Raw genomic sequence first — 21,334 nt, 5'->3', positions numbered from 1 at the left:
GCCAGAGTGTAACTCTTTCTCATAAAATGCAACTAAAAGGTGATGGAGAGGGACTTTACCTTTAACAGATGTCAATCCATATGACAACAAAAGATATTTGATATTGTGCATATGCAAATATGTGATCTTACATATGAGATTGCGTGGAGCAACTGGGACACCATTTCTCAAAAGATACATCACTGCTGACGCTGTGATTAATTTTTGATGAGTCATTTTTGATCTGGAGACCACAGATGGGCCATCGGTTTTCTTGAGACAGGAGTAAAGGCAAGTAAAAGTAAAGTGATGGCAGTCATTAGCACATTTAGAAACAACAAAAGTTGACCCCAAAGTCAGAAATACAATATAACAATTCAAATCATGTCGTTGATGATTAAAACATTACATTAAAATTGTGACACAATAGAATGAAAAACAGCAACCAATAAAATCTGTCAATAGAATTATTGAAACAAATATAAAGGCTGATTAAAAAAAATTAAAACTTGACTTGATGCAGCCCACATCACACAGAACTAAAATCAGTGCAGAGGAGGACTGCTCTGTAGTCTGCGATCACGGACTGAAAAGTCTTGGTCGCCTTTATTTCAAGGTGTGAGTTAAGGACACATCTTTAACGCAAGGACGAATTTATTATTTAATCAGTTGATGGAGTGGGCAGGACCAAGGATGAATATTTATTTTTATTTCATTGAGGGAATTTACTGGTCAGCCTTTAATGTTTTCAAGACAGCTAAATAGTCCCAAAAGTGAGGCATCTTTAGAAACAACCAGGAGGTAAAATCTGATAATTAGAAATACAAAAGAAAAGCAAGTTGTTCTCATGATGACTGGCAGTAGTTTACAAGTTAAAATATGCTAACAAATATGCATTATGTTGCCTGTATCCTTTCAATGACAATAAAGCTGAATCTAATCAAAATAAGGAAAAATCACAATACCTCTGTCTGTGCATTACCTACACATACAAAGGAAAATGAATGTTTTTGATAATCTCATTAGAGTTTTCTGTTTCCTGTCCCTCTCCAGCTTACTTCAGTCTCCTACCCCTTTAAAGTTCCATAGAAACTGTTTGTATCACCTGGTCTCTAACATTTGATCAACACATTGATTTTAAAGGTGTTTAATGTAGAAAAAACAGTTTTAAACATCAAAATTCCAACTCCTGCAACCAACAAAAACGGGAAACACAATAGCTTTAATGTCATCTAAAAAAATTCCCATGTACTATGCAGAGGAGATTTACCGCTGAGCTACTTTGGACACGGGCCATTTTACTGTATTACCACTCTGTATCACTAGATGGAACGTGCGTCACCAAACAGTCTAATCTGCCCTGGAACAGAAGAAGCAGCTCCTGGTAAGCGAACAGTTCCCTCAGTGGCACCCTGTCCCACAGAGGAAACGTGCCACAAGGTGGCAAAAAAGAGCCAAAACAAGAGTAAATATTGGTTTTGCTCTTCTTCACTTAAAGCTGCTTTTGGGCAGTAAAAGTCTTTAACCTAATGCAGAACTCTTCTTCTGGACTTGTAAGTTGAGAGCTTGTGATGTTAATGCTTTGGATGTAATAACTTTTCTCACAACAGTACTACAGCTACAGTTAGACTTGAGGTCCGGTTGAATAGTCAAAAAAATACCTTCTATCATTTTGTCCTAAGCTCTTTTCCTTGACTTTGTGGAATGGGGTTAAGTAAAGATGGTATGGAAAATTCTTAAGGTCTTGAGAGGACGCGTGGAAACATCCTATGCTGAAGGAGATAATTAAGGAATCATTGGAGGTCCTTTCCTTAGCACTGAGAGTATTCAAACTTCCGGATAATTTCACTCAGTTATGCAGGTTTCTTAGCAAAACTGACTATTCAAGTGGACCCGTAGCCATTTAAAAGAGGAATCGAGTTATTGACTGAAGTTGACCAACATTGCAATGCTGTGGACTGTAAGAAGTTTACCGCATTTTGTTTTCTGCTGGATCATCATACATTTAAATATCGCTGAAGTGACTGCACAGATTTTGTGTTAAGGTTCTTGATTGGTCATTATATTTAGATACATGAGATGAAGATGAAAAGAGAATGGCTTTTACACTTCAAATCAACAGTGAACTACTTAGGGGTGGTCCGTGGCGTGGTGGGTATGGCGGGTGCCCCACAAGAGGCTGTGGTCCTCGCTGCAGCTGCAGTTTGAAACCCGCAAGGGCCCGCATCGGGCGGCCCTTTGCTGCGTGTCGTTCCCCCTCTCTCTGCCCCCTGCTTCCTGTCTCTCTAAACTGTCCTGTCCATTAAAGGCATAAAAGTCTAAAAAAACAAAACAAAACAGTGAACTTCTTCAAGAGAGGGACACTGAAGGTTCTGCCAAGATCCTCAGAGCAAGACCACCACAGAGCCTGAAGCCTTTTGCAAGAGGAGAGGATGGGAATCCCCCAAACAAGGGTGCTTTAAAAAGTTTTGACAAGCCGTGAAACTTATCAAAGTAGTGTTAGTGAAAAGGTGCAGGAAAGGTGCCATGACTGTGAAAAATAGGAAAAAAAGACATCCATCCATCCATTTTCTATACCTACCTAATCCATTTCAGGGCTGCGGTGGGGTGGAGCCAATCCCACCTGCCAGTGGGTAAAAGGTGGGGTACACACTGGACAGGTCCCCAGCGAAATAAAAACTACTCTTGTTTGAAATATTGAAGAGCACCATTTGAGGTTTTTCATCAGGTCATTTTTAACAAACACAGCAGCACAGAAGAAGAAACAGACAGGAGCCATTCATAGTAATACACCCGTTCCTGTTGGTATCATCAATTTAGCAGGTAAAAGGTTTCACAGGATATTTCTGTTCAACCCCTTGAATTAAACCTGAAAGTCTGCACTTCAATTACATCTCCTTTGTTTGATTTCAAATCCAATGTGGTGGCAGGCAGAGCCCAAATCATGAATATTGTCTCGCTGTCCAAATATTTCTGGGCCTGTTTATGTATGTACACATATGTAAATGTGTTAAAATCCTGATTCAAGATGAGTTCACAGAAACTTTCCCCCCTTAGACGATGAATTTTAAAACATCCTATAGTGTGAAACTGTTTATATAAATGAATGTGCGTTGTGAGGCTAAAACACCCAACAGAAGAGAAGGGGGACTTTAATCTTTCTAGCCTATAGGATGGGACAAAATAGTGAAAATAAACATACATTCTGTCCTCCCACACTTCTCCTGTTGGTATACAGTAAGCTGTTCCCACAGCCTCACGGATTTTTCCAGGTTGCACAACTCATTAATCTCTCATTCATTCCACTGTCGCGCACTTTATGATTAAGTCAGTTACGTCATGGGAATGATTAAAACAGTTATATTTACTGGAAAGCTTGTTATCCAGGAGGAAATCCAGTTTGTTTTTGTCTGGTTTAGTGCCAAACAAGAAAAGCTTTTGCTGTAATTACCAATGGTAAAAACTTCTTGGGGATTTCTTTTGATGAGTTTTTTTTCATCTGCCGATTTTCTGGAGAGATTTTCACTCAGTTCACTCAGAAGTTAACTTTGCATGAGACCCAGATGACAAGTTGAGACTCAGTATAAAGACTGGGAGTGAGTCCAACACGTATCTGACCCCAGGGATTGTCCAACATAAGCACAATAAAGAGCTCTTCGCCCACAGAAACAAATATGAACACACACATACACGCTCGCGCATGCACACACGCTCACATACATGTCAGATTTATTCAAACACTTGAACTAACAAGACGTGTGCTTTTGATTGCTCTCTTTTCAACAAAGAAGAACTGCCAAATGAACATGCTATTGATCTTTCTTCCGAAAAAAAAGGCTCAGCACTGAATTACCCTTCCTGGGATAAATATTCCATGTGGGTCCACTTTATTTGACTCAGCATTGTTGGGGGAAAAAGAAGAACAAGAAAGAAAAAAGCTCCGTTACTGGCTGCTCTATGAATGCCACTAGATGGCACATGTGAGCTTTCCAAAGTGTGCCTTTCTTGAGAAGCTCAACAAATTCTAAGAAGTGCCCCATCTGGAAGCTCCTTAAATTCCAAACAAAGGCAGTAAAAATGAAAGTTTCAATCTCATCTAGTTTCTTTCTGTATCTTGTTGTAAATTATTTCAGCATGTGCAGCTTTTAAAGCCCAAAAATACAATCCAGTGAAAATATTTAGACTTTATCAACAATATTATATATATATATATATATATATACTATACTGTAAGTGCAATGCCAACCACATTAATTTTCCTGCTCTTTGTCTCACTTTCAGTGTCTCAAACCTATGCATTTACAACATTTATGAAATGTTGTGTCTTTTTCAAGTTGTTTTTGAGCTTCAAAACAGTTTCAGATAGAAATGATTAGTTTTGAGGTTCTCACATGAACTACTTCTGCAGCAGCTTTGTACTTCCACCTCACAATAGTTTAGTCCATCCATCCATCCATCCATCCATCCATCATCTTCCGCTGGTCCGGGGATCGGGTCGCGGGGGCAGCAGCTTGAGCAAAGAGACCCAGACGTCCCTGTCCCAACAATAGTTTAGTGGTTCACACTTTTTTATCTGAAAGCTGTAGTCTGTTACTTTTCTCATTAAGGCTACTTTAAAAGAACATTTTACCAACTTGAATGAAATACACCAAGTTCACTATTTCATGGCACAGCACAAAAAAGCTGCTGGGTCGTCTTTTTCTAGAATACGTATATCTGAGCTGTTTGTCACGCCACCAAGTAAGATAAGCTTCACCTCTAAACTTCTAAGAGGCTCTCGTTTGAATAACTGTTTGAGGTGCAAAGAGGGTGATATTCATATCTCCTAAACAGGAAGGATCAATGGAAAGCCACCCCTCCATCTTCAAAAAGTGCAAAGAAACAGTCAACAAAGGAGCAGTCTTGATCTGTATCATACGAATTTGAAAATTCTCAACCAAATCAGGAAAAGGAGTCAAAAAGGAAACTTTTTGACAGCTTTTTAGAAAACTTATAAGGAAAAGAAAAAGGTTTATTTATGTAAGTAATCAGCTGAGTTATGAGTTAATGTGTTATAAATGTACAATATTTACCAGTAGTCTCCTCTCAAAGATGCTATATCTACACATCGGTGTGTCATTTTAGAGCATAGATTTAAACTCAGGCCTGCGGGCCAAATCTGGTGCATTGGCGCGTCAATCAGTACCCACAAGCACCCGCTCTTCTGTTGGCATTCATTGGCAACCACATGTTACCAGTCGCATCGGGCCACCCCTCCCAAAAATGGCCAAAGGAAAGGTGGAAAACAGGCACTTTCTGGACATGTTGGAAGCAGAATATCTGTTCACAAAAAAATGTTGCTATTATTGGTAGCTTGTGAAAAAGGTTACCATTGAAATTGAACTCAGAATGCTACAAACAGAGAAAGGGGCATAAGTTTGATTTAAAATTCAATTTAAGAATTGAACACCACAGATGTGTCTTTTATTTGACATTTGATTTCATATGTGTTGCTCGTTCCAGAATCAATGTTTAAGCAAAGCTTAAGTTTGTTTCCTTCTGAAAAGGTTCATCATTATATCTGAAGAGATCTGGAAAAACTTCCTCAATTAGAGACATTTTTTTTAAATAAATATCAAGGCTGGCCCGCGACTTTGTCCAAGTTTTTAATATTGGCGCACTGTGTATTTGAGTTTGACACCCCTGTTTTAGAGGAACAGAACTCAGTCAAATCAAAACTGAGTCACAAGTGAGCGTGAAACCTCATACCAACATTCATCTTTTTTTGGGAAGGTCTTCTATTTCTTCTAAATGACACTGAATGCTTACTTCAATAAGATCCAACTCACTCACATTTAAGTATTTAAGCCATGTGATGTTACTGCAGTCATTCTTCAGTGTCCGCCACCACAATGGCAAACCCATTCTGAACCTTTTGTTTTCATACAAGCTATTAAAGGTCCTGGTGCTATTTAAGTGTGAATGTAAGGTGAAACCACAGGAAATAAGAAACAGCCCTGCAAATGAATAAAAACATTCCCTCTGCGTCCTGCATGGCTCCAGTACAGTGTGTGCTAACCTGTGGCCCGCTACTAAACACATCCCAGGGCTGACAAAACAAAAGGCAGCGAGTAATTGACTGGACTGTTGGTTCAGAAATCAGGGACTATAATATACCCTCAAAAATATGTGCAAAAACTTTGAGATGATGATTGACACTGAATGTTTTTCCCATGTTGCTTTTTATTTCTCAAGTCTGTTAACTCGGGCAACCCATCACTAACCCATCATTTTCACTAACAAAGACACTTTATTGCATTAAGCATAGTTCCTATCCTTGAAAATTAGGTCTCTTGTTGAGGAAGTTTCATAACCTCTCCCTTATTCATCAAACTCAACAGAAAGTGGTCTATGTTAAGCAATGATGCCATGAAAATAAAACAGAAAGCAACAAGAAAAACATTCTTGTTCTGGGGAATTTTCTTCTTCTTTTTTTTAATGTACGATGAAGATATTTTTCTTCCTAACAGCAGCAATTGACAATCATTTTGAAAGTCAAATTTAGGAAAAGAACTGCATTGACAGTTTATCAGACAGAAGTACAAAATTGTCCTGAACTTGGGTAACTATCATTTGTTACTTGAGACACTGTTTATTCACTACAAAATATGCATACACAAAACACTTAAATGTCTGTATTTTTGATGATTGATACAAACCAGAATCCTCTGTTATCTGACTCCCCTGTTTCCTCTCGCGGGATGGATGGGGGCTGCAGATAAATGGCCTTTGGCTCTGCCCCTGTAAACATGATAATGCCTCACTAGCAAAGCCGCTACAAGTCAGCAGGATGTTGACATTATTCTGCCTTTCGACAGGCCCATACAGGGAACCTCTCTCATTCACACAATATTAAATGCTGACATGGAAAGCAGCTGCTGAGAGCTGAGCCACCAGAAGATCTGTGAAGCGTCCCTGAAGCTTGAAAGCAGTTTTATGGCTTTTGTACTGCTCAAAGCATTACTGCTACATACAGTAGCTATGTGACAGGAGGAGTCTGAGACACAAAGCCTCCCCTCAAAAACCACACTACGTTGACCTTTTCCTTCAGTTTTGTTAAATTCGTGGATGCATGTAGGATCATGTGTTATTTGAACCCATGCACATTTTTTTACATGTACAGACTGCACTAAATACATAAATGGTCTGTCCTTAGTTTAGTTTTCATAAGTTTTCCTTAGTTTCTAACATTGAGAAAAACTGTCTTCATCCATCAGAACTAATGCATCTGAGCTCTTCAGCCCACAGCACAAACATTAAAGTTTTGATAGTAAATAATGTTAGATTTCCTCACCTCTATTCACTGAGGTGAAACTATTCCCCTGAAACCCCTGAAAACTGAAAACCCTAACCCTGAGGTGTGCTTAAACTTTGATATCCTCAGGTTATCACCTTGTCCCAGATGTCTTTCTTTATGAAAGTACATGTAGTATTTTGTGTGTTGGTAAATTAGACTTACTTAATTGGACATCTCAGTAAGTTTCTATTTTACAGCAAGGTCATTACTGTACAGAGAGTTTAATAACTGAAGTGAATTATTTTTTAAAGCTCCATAAATCTATAATTTTACGTCGCTACTAGATGTTTTCATGGAGCTTAAGTGAAGTTTGTTGTCAAAGTGATCAGCTTTACAAGGTTTTGACTTTTCGGTTTTCCAGGCCTCAGCTGCTCAGTCAAGCACATCAGACTGAACAACTGTCACCACAGCTTGTTGTGCTGGGATTTGCTACAGGGGCACTTGCTCGTGCACCAAACAAAATGCTCTCTGAATAGAAAGAAATGTGTAGATGTCAATCTTGGAACTGTTTTGTCCGAATGAACAAAAAAGTAGAAAACAATACCATGACCACGGTGTCTGCAACTTTCTGAGTGCACGATGTAAAGTTCATCATTTAGGTTGGTATACCCTCTGCCCCTGCATGCCCACACATGCACTTGGGTGATGTAAATTTCATCAAATCTACAAGATTCCCCAATGCAGACAGCAGTGTGCAGCCCAAAATGTATCTTCCAGGCATTTCCACTGAGCCAGTAAAACGTAGACCAGTAACTGGATCTAACTCCACTTCTATGAGTCTCTTTGGAGTCTGTTTTGGGAAAAGCTGTAGATATGGATACACTTTTATTATTTTTCTTTAAAAGAATTCAGCCGGAGGCTTTCTTTTTTTAAATGATTTTTCTTGCTGCACCTTGAGCACAGAATTGCCCTCCTGCTGTCACCATTCTCCTAACATGCAGACGTGGAGTGCATCCAAGAAGCAGGCTGACATTTCTTTCTTTCTTTCTTTCTTTCTCTGTGAACATCTTTGTGAAAATAAAGACTGCAAATACTTACAGAAAATGCACAGATCAGAGTTTGTCCCTGTGGGCTATATTATATTTACTTAATTTAAAAATGTCCCTTTCATCCACAATTTCAGCTTGAATCTGCTTTCAGTGGCAGTTTAGGTAATAAAAACAACATAGTTCAGGTTAGCAAAACATCATTTGGCGCTATTTTCTCTCTACCCTCGTATCACTGCGTGCTCTGTAGACCGTGCAGACCGAAGTGCAGACCGTGCAGTCCCCTGCTTCTGAGCAGTAAACACCGTAACAGGTGCGGCTATCGGCAGGTGGCAGCGTGCAGTGATATGAAAAGAGAGAAAATAGCGCCAAGTGATTGTGAGGTCTGACTTTTTCTGGATGAACGATTTTGTGATGCAAATATATTACTCTTTTGAACGCATATTGTTTTGAGAAGCAAAACGCTTTATTTTTGTGGCCCCAGCCAACTAGCCGGACTACCTTCGTCAACGCCAAAACGAGTCTGGAACTCGGCTCACAGGACGCAGCGGGGGGTAAGAAAATGTTCATAAATAATATTGCTAATATGGGATGTCGTACCGCTTCATGTCAAAAGAGCCGAACTATCCCTTTAAAACAGAGGCTACCATAGCATCCACCGTTTACAGATCTAATTTTAACCCCTCTACTTTAAATGTGTTGCTAGGTGTCACAAAGAATTCTCAATTTGGGTCCATCATCAATTATAAAATTAATTTTATTTTGTGGCTCACATTCACATTTTGCCACAAGACTGCTCTGTAATGTATTGTACCTCCGGGGAGTTGTTTTCTTACCTAAGTCAAAAACAAAAAGTTCACAAAAAAGACTTCATATTCAAATTACATTTATTTCTAAGCAACAGCAGGCAAACATCATTAGCTCTACAAAACAAAACAGACAAAAAAAGTAGATTTGCAAATGAACAGCCACAGCACTGACTGATATCTGACGGGAACGAAGCTCGATGATTTAATCTGCAAATCAAAAAGTTGAGAGAAAACATTTATTTTAGGATGTGTGAGACTCAATAGTTTGTTTCTATGCCAAGCACACACGATAAAACCAAAGCTGTGTATTCAGGGACGGAGTCGTCCTTAAAGTGCAAATGAGCAGACATTTAATTTCTACGATCAAAGGTAGTAATTTACTCTGCATGCCCACAACATACACAAAGCACACACTCTAATTATCCTCTCATAGACACGTACACAAACGCACAAATCAAACATCCTGTTGACTGAAAACAAGTAAACATGGAAATGGAACTGCCATAAACTAATATCTGTAGGCAGGACAAAATGTGGGCTGTTGCAGAGCTGTATCATTAATGCCCTCAGGAACAAATCTCAAATTGAATGGAAAATCAATGTATATGTAAACATGCTGTCTGTCTGTGGGCTCTGATGCTTCGCTATGATAAACAGTCATACCCATTTGTTAAAACCAATGCAAAATGATATCAATCAAAAATATTAGCCAGAAAACAGAGAAAAAAAATAAATCTCCTGCAATTAATTCATGCCACAACAGACAAAAAGAACACGACAGCAGAGAAAGAAAGGAAATCAGAGCTATTTGGAGTAATGTCATTGCAAATTTGTTATAAACCTTAAAAGTGAAATTTCTTGTTGCTTTGGTCTGATTCATAAATAGAGTCATTCACGGACCACCATTGGACTAAATTATCTGGGGATAGTCCTATTTGTTGAGAAAAAATAGATTCCCGGCACACCATCTGTGACTAAGGGGGCATAAGAGGCCTGATAGACAGTAATCAGTTCATGGAGAGTTCACAAACAGACTCTGTGTGTGTGGTCTTCATGTCTGCACGTGTGCATCAGGACAAAGCTTTTCTCTGCACAGATCAGTCTCGTAACACTTACTGAAGCATCTCTGCTGGCATTTTAAATCTTTTTGCATTCATTATCCTTCAGTGTTTGACTGTGAATGGATGGTTTTCATGATTGAACTCAGTTCTTGTTTGTCTCCACACAAAATGTTGGGAAATTGTTGCCGAAAATTTAAATTTTTGTTATGTGAGATTAGAAGATTTGCCTAGAGCCATTTGGGTAATTTTTGTCAAATTCCTCATAAGGTTATCATGTGACTTTCTTGCAGATCTACAGACAACTCCTTCTTTGATTTTAACTCTGTCATACTGTAAAACACAAACCGTGAGAGCTTATACTGTATAGACATGCACAGGCCTTCTTAATTATCCCCACTGAGTTCAATTAGGCACAGCTGAACTCACGTCAAGTTGTAGATACAGCTGTAATGTTTTTGTTATAATGAATTAACTAAACATTCCAACAAATTACTTTTGTTTTGCTTTTGTTAAGAATTACATTTAGATTTAAGAGAAAAGCAAATTCAAGGCCCTTTAACTGAGTAAAATGGGGAAAACTCTAAAACATCTGAAAACTTTCTGTCGGGATTCTAACACTCTTCTCTTCAACAGTTATTGCTGACGTCCTCTTGTGCAAGACACTTATTCCTCAGCTTCTTCAGCAGATATTCTAAAGTTTCTTTATAGGAAAGCACACATGTTCAAAAACATGTAGCAAGGAAAAACAGTAAGTCTGTTCAGGTTAAATTCCCTGGATAAATGAAGGTGAAATCAGTCCACAAATGTATTCTTACTGACTGTTTAACCACAGAGCTGCCTGTATTCGCCAGAGCATCCACAGGGACACACACAGTTACTTATTTTAAAGTTTATTTTCAGAAATGTGTGGGTCAATGTAATCGTCTCCTGCCACACTGACAATAGCTCAGAGAGCAGGCTAGACTTGGAGATATAAGATGCTGCCAGTTTCAAAGAAAGAAGCCCCGGGTGATCACCTTCCACAGAAGTGGAGCGCCACATTTTTTGACATGTTTCCTTCTCCAAAGCCCCAGGCTTGAAGCTCTAGCCTGTCCTCCTCCTCCTCCTCTCTATCGTCCTCTTCTACATCTCCCTCTTCGTACAAACTGGGTTCCTCCACAGAGGTCTCCATGTTTGGGTTGTAACTACTGAAAGCCTGTGCCTCATTGTACTCATAAATGGTTGGGAGGCTGCTACGTAATCCAAAGCGGCGCCGCAGGGCCACAAGCAGCGGCTGCGGAACGGTGAAGATGTCAACGTTGTTGCCCAGGTCGATCCAGGCCAGGCTGGGGAACTTCTTAGGTTCCTTCACTGCATCGGTAACATCTTTCATTATGGCCACTGTCAGGCGGTTGCCGTTGACAGCTATTGTGGTCAGTTTTGGCAGGGTGCTCAGGTAGGGCAGCAGCAGCTGTAAGCTCTCATCCTGCAGCTCGGTGAAGCTCAGGTCCACAGCCGACACTGCGTCACTGCTGTTCTGAAGGTAGAAGGCCACACGGTGGACATCTCGTCCAGACAGTGGGATTCCTGACAGGTTGACAACATCACCTGACAGCTTCTTCTTCAGGGTGGTCTTTAGGCTGTTTGAAATAGAAGAATAACAAAGTTTATCATCTTGTTTACGAGGTTAAGGGCCATTTCTTACAAACAGTATCAAAGGTGCACTAATTGTTCAGCTCTGGCAGTCAGTTATCTGCAATCACGTGCCACACAAGTACATGAGAACAGCAAAGTGTGTAAAAAAGAGCAGCAGCATGCATTGCACAGAGTCAAGCATCAAATAATGAAAATAATTTGCATTTAAATGTGTCTTAGTGTGAGCCATTCAAGTAACCAACTCTGTCTCCTGTAAAAAATATCTGATGAAAAGCAGCAGCTGTTTTGTCGCCTTAAGCTAGTTTTAAGTTTCGAAGTAAAAAATTCCCGACAATAAACAAATAAATGGGGAATATCTTAAAAGGCAGAGTTAACAAAACAAAAGTAAACTTGCTTTCCTTGGTCATGAACTGATGCCAAAAGTTTTCCTGGGATTGCAGTTTCACCTTGAAGGGCCTCATGTTGTTATTTAAAAAAAAACAGGGATTTCAGTCGAATGATTTTTTTTTCACCGGATTTAAAAAAATCAGGTCACTCGTGTTTGAAGTGCAGTGACTGATAGGTTAATAAGCTACTTATACACGTTCTTAAAATGAGAGGATCTACTGTTGGGGTATGTTATTCTAATGCTACAGCCAGTCAGCATCTTGTAAAAACTGTGAAAAAGGTTGTATTAAGAGGCCGAATTCTTTGGCAGTAGGTTTTATAAGAATCTGAGTTTCAAGTGAGCATGTTACAAAGCTACCGCCAGCAGCTTGCTTGTAGCAGGAAAAAGGAAACAGTAATCATGCCTCAGTCCACAGGTTTATACCTTAGATAAGGTGGATAGTTAAAGGTTTATACTCCGACAAGTAGTGAAATAAGAGTATGCCAATATGTTCTTTAAATTTTGTCAATGTGTAAAACACAATGTATAAAGGTTACATAAGAGATGGACAAACGCTGTGAAGTAAAGAGACAAAATGATGAATGCAAGCTGCCATCATAATCTATTTGAATCCTTTAAACAACTAGGTGAATCCATCTTACAGAAAAGTACTTTTAATAGCATCTGCTTGTGAGGCTGGGTCATGGTAACCGTCACTGCCTCTGCCTGCACTGGAGAATCTGCAGCAAAATGTTCTGTCTGTATTAGAATGAGGTTGAATGTGTACAGGAGAGCTCGAAGGCAGCAACATGCATGTCAGTGCCTGCTGCAACATATATGATTTATTGTCTGGACTGAGGAGAAGTCAGAGGGAGGAGATCTGTCAAACAAATAACAATAAACCAGAAGGGTGGGAAAGTTGTTTTTTAAAAGCTGACGAACAGGAGGAAAATGTTCTGTTTAAGTAGCCTGAGGTTCATCCTCTTTTTTTCTCAGATCTATTTGCTTTTCCTCATCCCTACATCCTCAGGCACAGCCAGGATTCTCCCCATGCCTCTTTCAGCTCTCTGCTTTGTCAGGGAGCCTCATAAATCGAGAAGCTGTGCTCTTTGCATCTGTCGCCCTCTCTCCCTTTCTGCTTGGTTATGGGAAAGAAAAAGATCTGTAGCACACCAGGGCTGGGATTCGTAAGATTATTGATTCCAGGAGCAGGCTATAATTCATCTCTCCCTCCCTCATATCCTTGGACCAGCTCATTGCTTCTCACTTTCTTGCTTTTTTCTTGGCCTTTTTCCTTTTTTCTGCCGTGGTGTCACTGTCACTCTTGTTATGAATTTGATCTGATGAAGCAAATTTGCCCACTTTGAATGGTTAACTTTGAGTGGAATTTAATCAAACCTCTCAAACCTCTCACACTTGCAAAGAGATGGAAATATGAAACATCAAGACTCATTGGAAAGGAGTTAAAACAGCCTATGGCAAATCAAATTGATCACTGGAGTCCAAACATTGTGTAGCCTAACATGTTCTGGAGCCTTCTAGAAAAACAAAGTTTTTGAATTTGGTGCACTGTCTGGGAACAGTCCCCACAGTCTTTCAGAGAGATTCATGTTTGTTTTTCATGCACACAAGCACAATTCTAAATCTAAAAGCGCATTTTTCAACCATATGCCAATTATATGGCATTTATATGACATATTTAAAAAATGTTATCACAGTTTGCTGGTCCTTATCAAAGGGGCAGAGACGATCTTCAGATGAATGGAGAACAATACACACACTGCTTTTTCACGCTGCAATTTTCTTTCTGTTGGAAAGTGATTCATCGGACCAAGTTATCAAACATTACAATACAGATTTTATTATTATTTTTTTAATATGTACGTCTGTCAGAGTCAATCAAAATCATTTGTGAAGCGGCCAAACAGGACATGAGGTCATATATGAGCGACCAAACTTGGTCTCAATTTCAGAGAAGCAGCTTTTAGCTTTTAGTCAATACTGGGTGCTATGAAAAGTCTACATGTAGTTTGGTGTTTAAGTTCAGGTGTGTTTGTCTTCAACAACTGACTCATTATTGTGGTCACATGGGAGTCCAAAGGCTGAGGGATGTCAACTTGCTCCAAGAAAACTCCAAACATGGACCCCATCATCAGCTGACCATTGCAAAACTGTGTCTTTCCTATCAATACTTATTAGCCAAGAACATGTTGGCATAGTAACTGCACCCTGCTGAAGTTTCCTGCCTCCAAATGCTCTTTGGATATTTTTTCTAAGAACTGATTAATCTGTTAATCAAATTCCTATTTCCTTTTTTTTTTTAAGGATTTCTCTCAGTGTCCTAATCAAATTACTCTTGACTTTGAGTTTCAGGGATCCTGAAAAAGTCTCAAGTCATGACATGTAATTTTGCTTATTTTCTGACTCTCTTTTGTGAATGAAAAGTATTCAAATAAATCAGTAAAAGGACAAAGTGCCAGAAAATGATAAAAAAGCTTTTTTTCATTTCAGTGTGCCAAGACGAACAGACTCAGCAAATGGATGGAGAAAAAAGGCCATCATCATTTGCATCAGCCTACAGCAACGAGGCATTTTTTAGATAGTTTGTGATCAACACGATAGAGCATTTGGAAAGAGTGGCAGTGTATTTCACCTGTAAAATTCTGTAAACTATTATCTATATACTACATATTAATTAGTTTGATCTTAATAGACCAGTGGATCTGTGACTAACAGCACTCAAATGTTAAAGACAAGCTTCTGGGAAAAAAATTCTGGGAAAGTCAAAAACATCTTCTTGGGAAACTTTGCGACTCCTGTGACTCAGAGGGCTTACTGTGCCACAGTGCACGGTTTATGCTCTTTCCTGTAATGAAAATGACGGTTGTTCCTTCTGAGTTATTCATAGGAGAGTTTTGCCATCTCTGCTGCAGCAGTTCCCTTTCACTTCCATGTTTATGCAGAGCAAACTACTCCGAGAGACAGGCAGGGTCGGTACTGTAGCTGAGTGGGTGGTGCAGGGGGAGAGTGAACAATAATGTGTTTTTAATGAGACAGAGCATAGACAGCTTCAGACTTTCTCCGGACTCTGTGGACGCAGTTCCACCCACAAGCTGCTCAGCCAGCTGCAGACCTGGGGGCACGACGTTTCTAAAACCACAGCATCAGCCATAGTCCATCAGGATTAAACAACAGCAGCGTAAACAACACAATGTCTCGCTCTATCAGATGTGGCTCCTATCCTCTTGGACCAAGTCAGACACACAAAACTTCAAAGAGAAACGTGTCCGCAAGAACATGATGCGAACTATATCGTTCCCCTCTTGAGACTCATTTAAAAGCAAATAACTGAGGAAAATCTATCTATTGACATCCTCAGAAGCAACTGATATAATCTTGTAGGAATTTAATAAGAGCTGAGACTCATGTGTCAAACTATTGGCTGTTTAAATGTGGGTTCAGGCTGACTGTCTAATTGCTTTTCATAGCTTGTCTTTCCTCTGGGAAATTGCTAACTTTTATGCACTGAACAAGGGGTTCTTCCAGCTCTATAGTTATGTAAATCTCAGCGGTGGGACATAAAACATTTGGGGTTTGTGATGTTGGAATTGCGTTTAGGTGAACAGGTCAAAAAGGGTCAGAAGAAAACCTTTTAATGTATCCTTTAATGAAAAATTTCAGAAACAGGTTTCACATCTACAATATTCTGCTGAAGACTAATTCAATCTGCTGAGCCATACTGGATAGGATGAATCATGCTGGATTAGGAATCTACAGTGGCTTGATCTATTGCACAGTCTGCCAGTGTTGATAGAGGTATTTATTCAGACAGCCACAGCTGCTAACGACTACTATAACTACTGCTTACACCTCAAATTAATGAGCATCAGCCTGTTTAATTTCCAAACTGTGGATATTTGCACCTTTACTTTCCCCGCTATCATAAGCAGGGTTATATACTTTTGTGCGCTACCTGCACACCCTGAGATGACACTGCGGCTTCTCCATTAAAGGGAACATCCATTGATTTCTGCATTCACACTCATTTTCCGGCCCATGTTTGGTGCCACTTAGTATCAAGTTAGTCTCCACACTGTCTAGCTGTCTGTCCTGATGTTACAAAAGTTAAGTGCTCATCATTAGTCTGCAGCCTCCCTGCTCCACCATTCTGCTAATCAATTTCCGCTCAAGAGCAACCAAACCCTTTCCCTGCTCTGAAAGAGATGGGGACCTGGCGGGGAAAGGGCAAAAAGGGCTGAACATGTGCGTTCTCTTAAAGATGAAAGGATATTTTCACAAGAAAAATCCTTCAACCCCTCAATATTCTGCCACCAGGGTGAGAGTTAAAAGCAAACGGCAGCAGAGACTTGTAACCCGTCTTCCCACATTGCATACATGTTCCCCTTCATTTACTCTCATGAATGAGTAATACATCAGGAGACAAGGGGACGGGGTAGAGGTAATTTCTTGTTCATTCGCTGTGGGATTTAATTTTACAGGGTGGTGAGTGTTGTAAGCTTGTCTTTGTAATATATCTAATTGTTTTTTATTTGTATGTTCTTTCATTCTGTTTTTCAGCAGTTCTGTGTGACATCTCTGAGGCCTCACTGGAGTTCTTGGGATTTCAGTTGGTTTGGGACCCTTTGCTGAAAAAAATATTTTAAAGAAGTAACTGCAAGAACTGAGAACTGTCCTGGGAATATCCAAGTTGCTAATGGATTAGGCCACTCATATGAGCTCCAGTGCCGCTTCATTATCAGCAGAAAATGCTCTAAAATGCTCACAAAAGAATGTCACGTTGAATTTCATATTTGACAGATGAACAGTATTTTTGCTTTGTTTGCATTTGTACTACAGACACTTGGAATGGTAAGGCTGAGCAACTATTCAATTTGTTATATTTGTGAATCTGTTTATAATTTTTTTCTCATTTTAAAACATCTCATTACTTATTAAGTTTATCCATGTAACTATTTATTACTTTAAGCTGTTTATTCAGAACCTTTAATGTAACCCACATTTTTTTTGTTTAGTTAAAACAAAGTTATCTCTTAGCCAACTGTTTCTGCATTAATTTTAGCTAACTTTCCAACATATTCTTAGCTTTTATTTATTATACGCACCATTTACAATTTAGTTTTAGTCAAAACATGATGCTAATATGGTTCATCAAAGAAGAAAAGGGAATTAAAACATTAAAAAATACTGCTTATTAGAGTTATTTGTGAATAAAGTATTTTTCTATTCTATTCTATTCTATTCTATTCTATTCTATGCTATTCTATGAACAACTCATTTATTAAAGAGTGCACCAGTGAAGATACTGGTCATGTGTTTTTTTCTTACCTGCCTGATTGTTAACTCTTTGGCCCATTTATTTAAAACATCAAACATCTTCAGCATATTGGTGATCAGATCAGAAACAATATCCAGTATGATCTCAGATGGGGGGGGAAACATTATTTTCTATACATTTAAATGTATTTCCTGCTGAGCATGCACAGAAAGACTTGACTCCAGGAAAATTAAATAAAAGCACTTAAGAAACACTGGATGTGGATGCCATTCCACAGACCCATGGGAAGGCCAGATCAATGTCTTCTTCATCAATGCTTTGGTTTTGACTTGTTTATTCCTCAGATCGATCTGTGCTGTTCTGCCTCCAGGCATCTTTATAATGTATGGGTGGTAGTCTGGCTCAGGCGTGGGAGAGCCTACGAGGGTCCTCTGTATAAACTCAACTATGAGAAGTGAGGTGGTGGAAAGCTGCTCCTTTATTTCTGAGCTTTTATCTCGATGTGCCTTCAAGCTTGTGACTGGAACTTACACTGCCGAACATCTCCACCACATGTTTGCTTAATGCATCTTAAGTTTAGAATTAAAATTTTTTATCTTTGTGTCTCGGGGCAGTTTATACTGTGGTAATGAGAGTGATGTACAGCCACTGAGAGCATATAGGGTTAATTTAGCCATTTTCTCAACTATCCAACAGTCAATCTGACACTGAGGTTCTGCTGAAAATGTGCTAGGAAACATGGTGATTGCATATACCACCGAGAATGCAGTTTCACAGGGATAATGGCACATTTTCTGGGAAGCAAAAAATAGCCTCAAAGCTCATTTGGATTTAGATTAAATTTCAGTGAAACATTTAGCGGATGGGCTGATTAAGGCTGCCTCCATTGTGCATTGTCAATGAAGCAGCTCTGAGCTGTTTAATGTATTGAAATCTCAGTTTAGTCACTTAGTTCTTTGAACTTTGGGAAAATGTTGGTGTTCAAATGGACTGACAGCAAGTGCGAGAACAAAGAAACAAACAATTACAAACATGAGTCAAATTCCCCAATTGCTCACTTAATCCTTGAAGATTAGGTCCCATCAATCTTTTGTGCATCTCTAAAAGGTGGAGTTTTAATTGCACAGAGAAGAACAGAACAGGACACAAGGGTCTGTCAAAGTGCAACAAACCTTCCACAGCTTTAAGCTACTCCATCATACAACTCTCATGGGCTCTTTGCAAATGAATACAGAAAACATGTCAAACAGTACAAGTAGTAGTGAGGAAATAAGTAGGTGAAAAAAGAAGCAAATGATATACTGTCTAATGCATAAAATGACACAAACTCCAAAAATTGGCATAATTATGATTTTGTGTCAATTATGATATAACTTCTTGCTGTAGAATGTAACATAATGCTTCTGTGCAGCATATAAAATGAGATACACTCCTCGGGTAAGCTATATATTCACTCAGGATTTGATTTGATGTGACGAACTGGATGCTTAGGTGAAAAGAATTCTGCGACACATTGGAAAACACTTTGGATTATATAACTGTATATCATGAAGCAGTGCGCCTGTGTCTGCTATTGTATGTCAAGGCACAGTTATGAAACAAGCATTAAAATGCGCAGGTCTCCAAACTCAAACCGAGGGGTTTCATCACTGGGGGAGGTGTGTATCAGCCCTAAAGGAACAAAACCCGCAATTCGGAAACAGTCATTTTTATTTCTGCTGCAGCAGCAGATTAATCACAGATTTACACTTAGAATTAAATCCATAAGAGGTTAAGTGAGGTTCAGTTCCTTGATAAAAGCAAAGGAAGTCTTAATTCAAGTTCAGGTAAAAACACCTACAATCTTTTGTTTAACAGTAAACACATTTAATCCTTCTAATGATTTCATTATGGCCCCATGCCCTGAAGATTGGAGCGACAGATACTAAGTGTCTCTTCCTTCCACCCCCTCATCTTGCAGGATCTCAGTTTGTATGGTGGGAAGCCCTCAATTATTCATGGCCAAAGATGGTGGCTGGATCTTTACGTCTCTATTAAAATTGGAGGTCAAACAGAAAGCAGATTGAACACACTGTGCAACATGTAGTCAAGTACTATTCTTCATCTCTGAAGTTTTTAAAACCAGATATCTGTAACTGTCTGGGAACCTTAAAAACACATATTTCCATTACAATTTTCAGTTATAAAAGTCAACCTCAGCGGTTAGTCAGAGGTCCAGCATGCTGTATTAGAGCTGATTTAGCCAGCTGAGGCACACTTCAGAGGGTGATTTGGCTTCAGAAAGTGAAGTCATACATGCATTAAAAGCAACTAACTCATAAGTCAGCATGCCACATGTTGATTACATATATTGCTCATGTCATTTTATTAGAAAAGGCAGGCGTAATCAGATTAAACAGTTCAAAAGTTCTTGTGCACATCCATATCTTACAATTAATTTCTGACTACAAAAATGCGAGATAGTAACAACTAAATCCCAAACATGAGGCCTCAAAAGTCCACAAACCAACAGGTGACATCATGCTGTAAACCAAGAACAATGACCCTGCTGTCCAGAGTGCCATGCTTATTGAAAAATCCATCCCATTAATTAATTTGTTCTTTCTCCTCCTACACCTGCCTGTGAGCAAAACCAGATCAATTTTCAGAGGGATTTGAAATGATGTCGGTGTAAACATTGCCTAGATTTACATACTGTGTAGTAGTGCGAGGTTCGAGGTATACAACCTTGAAAATATTGCAACAGCCTTCTAAAGATTGCGTAAAGATGAAGAGCTCAAAATTACAGCAAAGGAGAGGTGGAAGAATAGATTTCTTTAAGAGCAAATAGGGCTAAGCCGAACAGGGGGGCACTGGTTGCAGAATCCCAGCGAGCACTTCTCTGATGACTGAAAAGCTGGCAAGAAATCTGGGCCAAGAATACAGCTGATACAACGACTATTAACGAGATGTCCGAGACATTTTCACTTCTCAACCAAATGTAGTTGTATTTGAGATGCCTTGACAGCTTTTTACTGGCTAATGAGTATGATTCAGAAATGACATGATGACATGAAGTGCCTCTTGAGGAAATGAGTTTTTAACCTATGAACAATGATGGGGAGAAGGGAAGGACATTTTAACACTGCTCATACAGAAGAAAGACACAATCTTATTGCCCACCACTGAAGACAAATGAAAAAAAGGCTTTTTTTCCCCACCCTCCTAACAATGTGAGTTTAATCTCAGAGAATTCAAAGTCTTTTTTTCTTTCTCGTAATACCAAATCTTCCCCATGACTCTAATCTTTTTTTCCAAGTACAGGAACTCAGTTTGAGGAACACCAAAGATTCCCCCAGAACGTAAAGACCTGCATTCCCTCTGTAGATTGAAGTCTTAAAAAGATTAGAGGAATTATTCTGCTGTAGTATGAAAACATGCCTGGGAATCTTCTATGTATTAAGCTACAGTTCCCAGTGAGTTATGTCACAGTGGCATTAAAGAAGTGCACTTTACACAAAAGCTGACAATGCACCCTGCAGCCGTGTTTAGTTGGGGCTTAGGTGTTCCTCTTTTTGCTTTAGAATGTAAATGCTGTGAAATAGAAAATGTAACTTCTCCTATTCACTACTTTGTTCTTATGGTCTCCATTAGGATTTTGTCCCAAGCTCTTATATCTGCCCGATTCATGCTGCTGTAACTCTTGCAAACACAATGTTGTTAAAACAGATGTTACTAGATACGGTGCAGATATGTGAGATGTCAAAGACATAAAGGCTAAAATATGACATCATAGATGCTGCTTTCCGTCCAGCAAACCTAAGTATACTGATACCCAGCAGACTGAGGATGGTCAACACACAAGAACATGCAGTATGTGAGACTT

General features: G+C 39.2%; 1 protein-coding gene across 1 annotated transcript in view; it reads right to left on the bottom strand.

The window, feature by feature from the left end:
• Positions 1–9,114: 9,114 nt before the first annotated feature.
• The window catches only part of lrrc75bb (leucine rich repeat containing 75Bb), a 40,864-nt gene continuing 28,644 nt past the window's right edge, over positions 9,115–21,334 (bottom strand). Inside the window, exon 4 of the mRNA XM_075455651.1 lies at positions 9,115–11,790. Within this exon, the coding sequence (XP_075311766.1) occupies positions 11,184–11,790 (607 nt within the window). The 3' untranslated portion in view covers positions 9,115–11,183. The remainder of the gene's footprint in view (positions 11,791–21,334) is intronic.

This window comes from Odontesthes bonariensis, chromosome 22 (assembly GCF_027942865.1).
Source record: "Odontesthes bonariensis isolate fOdoBon6 chromosome 22, fOdoBon6.hap1, whole genome shotgun sequence".
Classification (NCBI taxonomy): domain Eukaryota; kingdom Metazoa; phylum Chordata; class Actinopteri; order Atheriniformes; family Atherinopsidae; genus Odontesthes; species Odontesthes bonariensis.
This window is presented reverse-complemented; position numbering and strand designations above follow the sequence as displayed.